This window comes from Schistocerca serialis, chromosome 6 (assembly GCF_023864345.2).
Source record: "Schistocerca serialis cubense isolate TAMUIC-IGC-003099 chromosome 6, iqSchSeri2.2, whole genome shotgun sequence".
In the NCBI taxonomy this organism is placed as follows: Eukaryota; Metazoa; Arthropoda; class Insecta; order Orthoptera; family Acrididae; genus Schistocerca; species Schistocerca serialis.
The window spans coordinates 477566819-477578965 of NC_064643.1; the positions used below are offsets into that span (position 1 = coordinate 477566819).

A 12147-nucleotide genomic window follows, 5' to 3' on the forward strand; every position below is an offset into this window, starting at 1 on the left:
CTGTGATGCAATCATTGCACAACACTATACTGGTATGACTACCAACCAGCTGTCCACCAGAATGAATGGCCACTGCCAAACTGTGACCAAAAGTAAAGTGGACCACCTTGTGGCACAACTTACAACTGAATGTAACATGGTTTCATTCAACGTGACAGTTGCAGTCTGATGAGAGGAGATGGAGACAGTGGTCATGCGTGTGTAAGGTGTGTGTGCATGCTTTTGTGTGTGTGTGTGTGTGTGTGTGTGTGTGTGTGTGTGTGTGTGTGTGTTTTCTCCTTTCTGAAGAAGGCTTTGGCCAAAAGCTGAATGTGTATCATTCTATTTCATTGTGCCTGTGTGCAACTCCACTTGTCATCTTTACTGTGAGTAGCACTCTATCCTTTTCATTATTGTTGATATTCTAACCTGGACTTCCTATTGTTTGTTTTTGGTATTAACTATTACTTTAAGAAGACTCTCATCATGATGGCTGATGGGAGGAGCTGTTTCGATAGCTGTCGGAAGGTGTTGTGTGACTTTGGACTAATACTCATTTGTTTCCGGTTCCTTAGCTTTTAGTACTGTACGCAAAGAGTTTCTTCGTTAATTTATGGGAATGTAACTTGTGTTCTGTGTGCTATTGACGATGATGTTGGCTGCTCTGAAAAACTTGTTGGTAGTAACCAAGGCAATTCAAGATATCAGTACAGTTGTTTCCATTAATTTCAAGCCAGGATTCTTCTACAGTGAAAAATTGTTCCTGATGATGAGACTAAATAGCCTTGAAATTGATTGTACTTGAACTGAACATTAGAATAAATTGTGAGATAAAGCTATATGTTGACATTGAAGTTGATACTGGAACAGATGCTTTAGTAATTCTAGAGGAAGTTTTCATGTTACTTAACTGGGAAAATAAAGAAGTATTAGTGGTAAACATCTGAATGACTTTCATGTCATGGTAATGTTTGCCTATATTGTAGATGAACTTCAACAACAAAGAGAACAACTTTGTATGACATATATGAATGTGTGATTTGAGTGTAAAATGACAAGTTGTTACATTTAGGTCAGTTGTACAGTGACTGAATTGAAAATGAGGGAGGGGATTGGCTAGTAATGAAAAGACTAGTAATGAAACAAGTGGGTGGTATATAACTAAGGAAGTTCTTATCTGGATTCCAAGAGATAAGAATGTTTAATGGGAGGTGTGTAGATGTTGTTATTGAGCAACTTGGGAGGAGCAACGTAGGTGTGTATAACTGAAGATTGTAACATATAAAAACAAAGATGAGGTGACTTACCGAACGAAAGCGCTGGCAGGTCGATAGACACACAAACAATGTTGTTTGTTTGTGTGTCTATCGACCTGCCAGCGCTTTCGTTCGGTAAGTCACCTCATCTTTGTTTTTATATATAATTTTTCCCACGTGGAATGCTTCCTTCTATTATATTGAAGATTGTAACACATTGAAAAACATAGTAACAACTTTATCTAGCAGCAAATGCTTAGTGCCTGACCTCAGTGAACCTCAAAAATAATGGAAATTAATATATTAGTACTTATGCTACTCATGAATTTGGTGAAACGTACTTTTATTTCCTCACAGAAGAAAGTATTTCAGTTTCAAGACTGAATCTTTCACTGTGTAGTACAAAATGACTCTCTGAAATTTTTTGCTACATTGATGCTGAATATCACACCGTTTAAAGTAGAAGCGTTATTCACTGCTTTTACTTGAGATTAGTTCTTCGATGTTTTCAGCATATAGGACCATCCAATTATATGAATTTTTTGTGGTAATATCTTATGTTTTAAAAATTATGTGTAGTTATTCAACTGGACGGCAGAAGACAATGAAGGTTGTAAATATCACACCTGTTATGTAATATTACAAATAATCTTCGTGATACTGTAGCTAGATATAACTATTGATCAGTCTAGAAGTAATTTGTTTTCGCTCATGTTACACGTAATTTATTATTTGCTTTAAATGGCGTATTCTACCTGAAGAAAAGAACAGAGAATTTCAAATTGGTAAGCATCAGTACATGTGAAAATTTTCTGTTCCGAAAATGATTTTGTCTGTTATCTTACATGACTCTTAATGTTGTATAGATTATTGCAGTATCTGCATGCTCTGAAAATTTTCAGGAGGTTATTCTTGTCCTTGACAACTACACACGGGATTTCCATAACTTAATTGAATGGTTCAAACTGAAGTGGGAATATGAAAACACACCACCTCCTCAACGGCCAACATCTTATGCATGGGAAGTACGGAAGTCCTCTCCAGGAAAGGTAAAATTTTCAAAGCTATGATTTGAAATTGCTCATGGTGCCCATTTGTTTGTCACTATATGTGTATTACACAGTCTGAAAGTCCTTTGTTGAACCAGTGTGTCACAGTATTGACTTCAAGTCACTGTTTGTGTTTTTCTTTTTTTTCCATGTAGGCTCGTAATATTCCCGTAGTCAACAAATTTGAGCGAACAGTGCAAGGACCAAGTTCATCCTCTGTGGAAGCTGTAAAGCAGGAAGAAACTGTCTCTGTGAAGGTATCACCTGTGGGCACTCAGGAAACATCATCCAATGTAAACAGCACCACTGTACCAGAATTGTCCACAGATATTGTTGAAGTGCATACAGCAGATAATGAAGATGCCCATCAGGCAAAAACTGATCCAGTCAGACAAAATGACTCAAAAGTGGCCGGATCAGCCGTTGAAGGTGTAGAGGTGATTTCACGCATTGGACCTCAGACAGATACATTAAGAACTGAAGCTGATGATAAAGGCATTAGTGATTTAGGTGTAAGTACTATGTACATTCTTAATAGTCATTTGAATAAAATGGGAATAAATATTGTTCCTACTTGTACATGATTGTGATACTACATGACTTTTTTTTAGGATGTGTTAGCTAGACAAAGAGATGCTTGTGCTGAAACTGTAAAGAGTACGCAAAAAGAAACACACATCAGAAAAGATGATGAGGCAGAGAGATGTTCTGAAACTCCAGTTGACACTTCAGATGTTCCAAAATGTGAAAAAATCTGTTCAGATGTTAAAAGTAGCAATGGTGTTAGTTCCATGAGGCATACTTCTCAAGTAACAGAAGGAAGCAATTTCAGAGAGGATAAGGGCACAAGCACATGTTCACTGCAGGATGAGCCAGGAGGTCTTGCGCCCAGTGAAAGTGAAGTTGTGATGGTCCATCAGGCTTCACAGACAGATATGGAACAATGTGTAGAGGATTCTGATGGCATCCGGTTTGTGTCCATCGTGGAACAGCCAGCACATGAATGTGACACTTCTCATTCACAGTGTGCAGAAAACAATGCTGTTGATCCAGGTAAGCATACCAGTTCTCGGATTAATATCAGATTTGTTTCTTTCTGAAAGTTTAACTAAGCCACCAATGTCTTAACATTACGAAATAATTTGGGAAATTTCATACTAATTTAAGGAACAAGATATCTGGTGAAAGTATCCTTAAAGAAACTACACAATGTAACGAAGTCATCTTACCCAATGTTATTCCCCTAAACAAAAGAAGAAGAAGAAGGAAAAAAAACTGGATCTACACTGCCACATGTTGCATACAGTAAAAGAGAAGTTTTTTTGACAGACAATTGTTCATTCAGATAAAGCAACTTTAAAATTAAATATGTTTTAATAATCATAATATGAATTACCCTGCTGGTACAACTCCTTTTTTTTGTAATGAAATGACCTCGTTGCAGGAAAACTCATTTTCACATCTGTTGCACAACTTTTCATTTCCCATGACCAGGTTTAAGTATCTTTGGTATTCAAAGTATTTTTCTAGTGGTACATCTGTTGTTATTGTTCTTGTTGTTGTTATTGTTATGGTCTTCAATCCAAAGACTGGTTTGAAGCAACTCTCCATGCTACTCTATCCTGTGCAAGCTTCTCCATCTCTGAGTAACTACTGCAACCTACACCCTTCTGAATCTGCTTAGTGTATTCATCTCTTGGTCTCCCTCTATGTTTTTTACCCTCCACGCTTCCCTCCAATAATAAATTGGCGATTCTTGATATCTTAGAACGTGTTCTACCAAACAATTGCTTCTTCTAGTCAAGCCTTGCCACAAATTCCTCTTGTCCCACATTCTATTCAGTACCTCCTCATTAGTTACGTGATACACCCATCTAATCTTCAGCCTTCTTCTTTAACACCACACTTCAAAAGTTTCTATTCTCTCCTTGTGTAAACTATTTATCACCCTTGTTTCACTCCATACAAATACTTTCAGGAAAGACTTCCTGACACTTAAATCTATACTTGATATTAACAAATCTCTCTTCTTCAGAAAAGATTTTCTTGCCGTAGCCAGTCTACATTTTATATCCTCTCTACTTCAACCATCGTCAGTTATTTTGCTCCCCAAATAGCGCAAAACTCATCTGCTACTTTAAGTGTCCCATTTCCTAATCTAATTCCCTCAGCATTGCTTGATTTAATTCAACTACATTCCATTATCCTCATTTTCCTTTTATCCTCATTTTGCTTTTGTTGGTATTCATCTTATATCCTCCTTTCAAGACATTGCCCATTCCATTCAACAGCTCTTCCAAGTCCTTTGCTGTCCCTGACAGAATTACAGTGTCATCGGCAAACCTCTAGGTTTTTATTTCTTCTTCAATGATTTTGATTCCTACTCCAAATTTTTCTTTCCTCTCCTTTACTGCTTGCTCAAAATACAGATTGAATAACATCGGCGATAGCCTACAACCCTGTCTCACTCCCTTCTCAATCACTGCTTCCTTTCGTTCCCCTCAACTCTTGTAACTGCCATCTGGCTTCTGTACAAATTGTAAATAGCCTTTTGCTCCCTTTGTTTTGTCCTCACCACCTTCAGAATTTGAAAGAAAGTATTCCAGTCCACATTGTCAAAAGCTTTCTCTAAGTCTACAAATACTAGGATCAGTATTGCCTCGCGTGTTCCATCATTTCCACGGAATCCAAACTGATCTTTTACCAGTTTTTCAATTCTTCTGTAAAGAATTAGTGTTAATATTTTGCAGCCATGACTTATTAAACTGATAGTAATTTTGACACCTCTCAACACCCGTTTTTGTTGGGATTGGAATTATTATAGTCTTCTTGAAGTCTGAGGGTATTTCGCCTGTCTTATACATCCTGACCACCACATAGTACAGTTCTGTCATGGCTGGCTGTCCCAAGGCTATCAGTAGTTCTAATGGAATGTTGTCTACTCCTGGGGCCTTGTTTCAACTCAGATCTTTCAGTGATCTGTCAAATTCTTCATGCTGTATCATATCTCCCATTTCATATTCATCTATGTCCTCTTCCATTTCCATAATACTGCCCTCGAGCACATCGTCCTTGCACAGACCCTCTATATACTCCTTCCACCTTTCTGCTTTCCCTTCTTTGCTTAGAACTGGCTTTTCATCTGAGCTCTTGATATTCATACAAGTGGTTCTCTTTTCTCCAAAGGTCTCTCTAGTTTTCCTTCAGGCAGTATCTATCTTACCCCTAATGAGATAAGCCTGTACGTCCTTACGTATGGCCACCAAGCCTTCCCTGCTTAGCCATTTTGCACTTCCTGTCGATCTCATTTTGAGACGTTTTTATTCCTTTTTGCCTGCTTCATTGAGTGCATTTTTTCATTTTCTCCTTTCATCAATTAAATTCAATATCTCTTCTGTTACCCAAGGATTTCTATCATCCCTTGTCTTTGTGTCTTCTTGATCTTCTGCTGCCTTCACTATTTCATCTCTCAGAGCTAACCATTCTTCCTCTACTGTATTTATTTCCCCTGTTTTGTCAGTTGTTCTGTAATGCTCCCTTTTTATCTCTCTGCATCCTCTGGTTCTTGCATTTTATCTGGGTCCCATCTCATTAAACTCATACCTTTTTGCATTTTCTTGAGTTTTAATCTACGCATTATGTTGTGTGACATGAAAGGTTGTGAAATCTAGATGGCATTGTGTTTGCTTGTAAGAGTTACCTGTTCCATCAAGAACTCACAGTCACATTGATTGTCAATTATAGCAGTCGTTTCCATACAAGGAGTAATTCTGAACAGTGTTGTTGGAAAGGCTGACCAGGTAATTCTACATCACAGATACGACCAAACTAACTGAAAATGAGAGTTGAAGTAGTTTGATCCCAGTCCTTGTACATCTAGATCTGTATGTAAGTCAGTACTATACTGATCAACTGTAAAATGCTTGTCAGCAAGTACCTTTTACATGTTATACGTGGTGCAAAAATTAAATTGATCTCAAATTTAGAGCAACGTATAAGGTCTTAATTTGATCAAAATTTGTCAAATAATAACATGCTGTTAATGCTTATAGTGGTGCTGTGGCCATATAACAGCAGCCAATAATTGCTGAGCGTTTTGAAGTTTGTGTGGAAGGGACTGGGTTGGGCATTCCCCCAATGCAGTTTTGTCTGCCTAAGCTGCTGCTGTTCTTTCCTACAACTATTGTCATGCCTTTGTTATGTTGAAGTCATCATGAATAAGTAGTTACAGCAAGTTAGCACACACTCATGTTGTGAGATTAAAACTTTCCCAGCATACAAATTGTTCCATAAAATTTCAGGCGATACTTACCAGATGGATTGAGAAGGAAAGTCTTTCCTTCTCATACCATCTGGTAAATCTCTCCTGAACCAGGGTACTGGGTGACTTTTCTGAACTGTACCCCTGTTCCTAAATCTCTCCAGTTCTTTTCCTTCGTCCCTCTTCCTTCACCTTCAACTTTTGTGCCATAAGAAGGAGCCACTGGCTCCAAAAGCTTGTACAAGTTCTTTTGTTAGTGTGTTGCAATGCCGCCAGTTTGTGAGTAGCTTTCTTATCTAACCGATGTCAAATTATCAACAATTGATTACTCTTCACAATCTGTAATTCACCACTGTTGCCATACAAATCATAGAAAGTGCTATAGAGAAATCACATTGTATTCTCAAGGAATGGAAATGCATCATTCTGCTATACTGCAACGAAAATGGAACTGAAGAGCATGATATTCACCTTATCTTTTTTGATAAGGTTTGGGACACTTTCAGACCTGGTGATTGGAACATGTATCGAATTCCTGATCTTTGCTTTGTCTCATCTGATAGTAAAAGTCGACCATTGCCAATATCAAGAAAAGTCAGTGGAGACTTCCCACACAGCCAAAACCACTCAGTTTTTCATGAATTTGGGATTACAATCACTTTCATAAGAGTATTTCCTAGGCCCAGATGGAATTTTCAAAAGGCTGATTGGAACAATGTCTCTGAAAATATGAATAAATGTGTAGGATGGATCCCACCAGCAAGTTCAAGCTACAAGTGGTTCATTGAAGCTGTAATTAGGGCAGTAAAGAAGTGTATTCCAAGATGTTTCATGGCTGGACGGAAGATTGTGAAAAATCTGCACGAAGAATTTTGTGAAAGCAACAATCGTGAAATACTAGATGAGTTGCTGGCTGTCATTGACACAGCTAGACACACAAAATGGACTCAGGTCATTTAATTGCTGGACTTCCACACATCAAGCAGGAAAGCTTGGTCTTTGCTCAGAAAACTAGATCATAGCACCCCACAGGATTGCACATGTAATGCTGCTACCCCTGACCACTTTGCAGCCAAGATTGTGTCCATTTCCAGGACTCCTAAGAAGAAATTAAAGGCACTCAAAACAGATCACAAAGCTGAAACTGAATACTCTCTGCCATTCAGCATTTTAGTAATAACTGTCATAAAAGAAATGAAGCCAGGGAAAGTCTCAGGCTTTGATGGAATTTACACAGAATTCCTTCTGCACTGGAGCAAGTATGTGAAAAAGCATCAGAGTTCTTTACAAACATTCTGCAAATGAGCAACTTACTGCATTAAATGAAACAAGTAAAAGACGTAGTCTTGCTGAAACAAAGTGTACCAAATGAAAAGCCAGAAAATAATCAACCCATAGCTTTACTCAGTATTCTGTCCCAAGAGCTTCGAAAGTGTACTGGTTGAACAGGCAGGTACTCACTCCTAATCAGAGGTGTGCAGATAAAGTCCTGTTCTTAACAACCTTAATAGAAGCTGACTCTAAGAATTGATAGCAATAATCCATTGCATTCATTGGTGTGACAGCTGCATATGATATTGTTTGGAGTTAAGGTGTCATATTGAAACCTCGAAAAGTAACCCCAAGTGTAAAAATTGGCAATCTCATAAATGATATGCCCAATAATTAATGTTTCCAGTTACTAATGGGCAAAGAGCTGAGTTCAAAGACAAAGCTGAGAAGTGGGCTATCACTAGAATGTGTCCTGACACTTATTGTTTTCAGTTTGTAGACGTCGGATATTTCTGGAACCACATCATAAGAGGTTTGTGTATACTGATGACTGGGCACTGACTGTGAAGCATAGAGATCTTGAAGTTACTGGGTCCATATTGAACAATAATCCATCAATTACCAGTGAATATTTTCGCAATATATATAAATGACCTTGTGGATAACATCGGAAGTTCACTGAGGCTTTTTGCAGATGATGCTGTAGTATATCGAGAGGTTGTAACAATGGAAAATAGTACTGAAATGCAGGAGGATCTGCAACGAATTGACGCATGGTGCAGGGAATGGCAATTGAATCTCAATGTAGATAAGTGTTATGTGCTGCGAATACATAGAAAGAAAGATTCTTTATCATTTAGCTATAACATAGCAGGTCAGCAACTGGAAGCAGTTAATTCCATAAATTATCTGGGAGTAGGCATTAGGAGTGATTTAAAATGGAATGATCATATAAAGCTGATTGTTGGTAAAGCAGATGCCAGACCGAGATTCATTGGAAGAATCCTAAGGAAATGCTGTCCGAAAACAAAGGAAGTAGGTTACAGTACACTTGTTCACCCAGTGCTTGAATACTGCTCACCGGTGTGGGATCTGTACCAGATAGGGTTGATAGAAAAGATAGAGAAGATCCAATGGAGAGTAGTGCGCTTCATTACAGTATCATTTAGCAATCACGAAAGCGTTACAGAGGTGATAGATAAACTCCAGTGGAAGACTCTGCAAGGGAGATGCTCAGTAGCTCGGTATGGGCTTTTGTTGCAGTTTCGAGAACATACCTTCACAGGAGTCAAGCAGTGTATTGCTCCCTCCTATATATATCTTGTGAAGAGACCATGAGGATAAAATCAGAGAGATTAGAGCCCACACAGAGGCATACCGACAATCTTCGTTTCCACAAACAATACGAGACTGGAATAGAAGGGAGAACTGATAGAGGTACTCAAGGTACCCTCTGCCACACACCGTCAGGTGGCTTGTGGAGTATGGATGTAGATGTAGATATAGAAATGGTGGTTAACGTCGGTTTCCACTAAGCCAGAAGTCTCTGTTTCACCTAAACAAGATGATGGTCAACAAAGAACTTACAGTTCACCCTGAAGGCAGATTACTCAGACGTAATAGTAACACGCAATACCTAAGGGAGATGCTAGATAGAAGACGCAGTTAAAACATCATCAATTAAGAACAGCTGCCAAAATCAAAACTTGAAATAACATCCCTGGAAACTCTGTAGCATATTAACGGTATCAGCTGCGTCAACACTCGATGCTTCAGCTCTGGGACCAGTTTATCCTGTTGCAGAATATTGCTAACCAGCCTGGATGAATAGTTCCACACAAAACCTGTTGATGCACTACTCAACCAGACCATGTGCCTTACATCTGGTACCATCAAGCTCTCACCTACTTTCTGGCCACCTGTACTTAGCTGTGCACCACCTCCAGCTCAGCAGCAGGAAAGTGCACTTGTTTTGGAGTACAAAACATTACGGAAAACTCTGAACCCCCCCACCGTCCACCAGACATTCCAAACATCAGCAAAGATAGACTTTGCTCTCATCACCCACCACTGGAAACTGCAAGAATGTTAGTTGGAAAAGGCGTTAATATTGATAATTGCTGGAGAGACACATGACAGATTAATGCTAAGAAGGAACAACACCATGCATATCGACTGGACCACCTGGCTTTGAATTGGCACACAAGATCTGCTTGGGTCTTAACCAATATGAACCAATACTGGAAGGTGTGACAATTCTTTGCACAAGTGGAAGAAAATAATCTCCAAGTTGTGACTGTGGTGCTGAAAATCAGACTTCACCAAGTAATTCTAGAATGTTCTCTGAGAGCTTACCCTGATGATGCAACAGAGTTCCTGGTGATGATGGAGGGATAAGTAGACTAATATTTGTGGCTTGGATATTAATTTGTAGTTTGAGATAATTGTAATTTTTTTTTTTTTGAGCCATATGATAAATATAGAAACTTCCCTTTGATTGGATATTTGATCTGGTACAGATCATTCAGCTGTTCCATTTCTAATTTTTGCCTCTAACAAACTTTTTCAAATATAGTTTAATCACAAAAATTGAGCCATAGAGCTAACATCAAGTGTAATAAACATATAATTCTCATCTACCTCTGCTGTAAGTAAAATTTTTGATATTTCTGACAGGAAGACCCAAACTTAGCTGATTTAGCTACTTGTATGTGTTTGCCATTTATTGCACCACAGCAATGTACAAAATCTGCTTAGTTTTGAACATGGAAACAATCTTTTCCCCATATTTTGAGTTGGCTCTGGCAGGAAAAATAGATTGCATATTTTACATATTGCACATGTTATTCACTAACAATTCTGTAATTCATTTCATAGTTACAGCCAATACTTTATTTAAGACTCCTTGGAACCAAAGTACCTGGAAAAAATTAATCTGTCCTGCATTCTTCTGTCCTGGATTTTCTCTTGCAGACTTTCCAGGTTGCAATCCATTTCTTCTGCAATGCCATCAATTCATCTTATCCTTTGCCGCCCTCTTCTCCTTGATCTTCCCCTGCATTAACGTCTTCCCCAACAAACCATGTTTTCTCATAATATACAAGTAGTAGATCAGTTTTTGTTTCAGTGTCAGACCTTTCAAGGAGCAGTCTGATTTTATTTGCTGTAATACTGACCACCTCATTCTCTTTGCAGTCTGTGGAACATTAAGGACTTTACTCCAGCATCACAATTCATAGTTGTCTATTCTACACTGTCTGGCCTTTCTTATGGTCCAGGTCTCATATCTGTACATCACAACTGGAAGGGCTGTAGCCCTTACTATACAGATCTTTGTGGTTCAAGTTGTCTCTACTTTTTATTAACATTGTCACGGTTGGACATTGCCTTTCTGCCAAGTAACAAGTTTCTCTTGATTTCATACCTGCTGTCACCCACTAGCAGATAACTGAACTTAAAAACTACCTTCATTGTTTGTCCTGCTATATGCCATGAAGTGAAAGGTTTATTTGGCATAATTTTAATTTTCTTGAGATGCAGCATTAGACCAGCCTTTGCACTCTCTCTCTTCAGCATCAGTAAGAGGTTGTTCAACTCTTCCGCACTTTCTGCCATCAGTATGGTATCACCTGCATATTAAGATTATTTATATTTATTCCAGTTACTTTAATTCAGTTTCTTCTTCATTTATTGTGGCATCACTCATAATTTGCTCTGCACACAGATTAAATAAATAAGTTGATAAGATGTAGCCATGGTGTACTCCTTTTTGAATCTTGACCCATTTAGCTGCACCATACATGGTTCTCACTGTGGGTTCTTGGTCAGAAAATAAATTCCATATGAAGTGAATGAGTTGGTCTGGTATGCCCATGTTTTTGAGTACTTTCCATAATTTATTGTGCTTGACACAGTCAAAGACTTCAGCATCATCAGTGAAGCAGAAATGCACATCTTTCTGGAATTCTCTTGTCTTCTCCATAATATATTGAGTATTGGCAATTTGATCTCGGGTCCCTCTTCCTTTACAAAATCCAGCTTCTCCTTCAGTTATTTCTCAGTCTATATACTGGCAAAGCCTGTTTTGTGAAATAATGAGCATGATTGTGCTATCATGTGAGATAAGTGTGATTGTTTGGTGATTTGAACAGACCCTAGAATTTCCCGTCTTTGTAATTGGAATGAATAGCGAGTATTTCCATTCTTTTGGCTATTATTGGCATCTTCAAGTTTTCTGCCTTACTTTCTGACACATTAAATGCAGCAGTTTCACTGCATTCTTTCCAGTGATTTTGAACAATTCTGCTGGTTCTATGGGTACTATTTGCAC

The 12147-nt window shown here is 38.4% G+C and overlaps 1 protein-coding gene across 3 annotated transcripts in view; it reads left to right on the forward strand.

Annotated features, from left to right (window-relative positions):
- Positions 1 to 12147, forward strand: part of LOC126483888 (S phase cyclin A-associated protein in the endoplasmic reticulum) — a 607888-nt gene that overhangs the window by 43843 nt on the left and 551898 nt on the right. For all 3 annotated transcript variants that reach the window (XM_050107144.1, XM_050107145.1, XM_050107146.1), the window contains 3 exons: positions 2138 to 2284; positions 2440 to 2796; positions 2896 to 3337. In XM_050107144.1, the coding sequence (XP_049963101.1) occupies positions 2138 to 2284; positions 2440 to 2796; positions 2896 to 3337 (946 nt within the window). The remainder of the gene's footprint in view (positions 1 to 2137; positions 2285 to 2439; positions 2797 to 2895; positions 3338 to 12147) is intronic.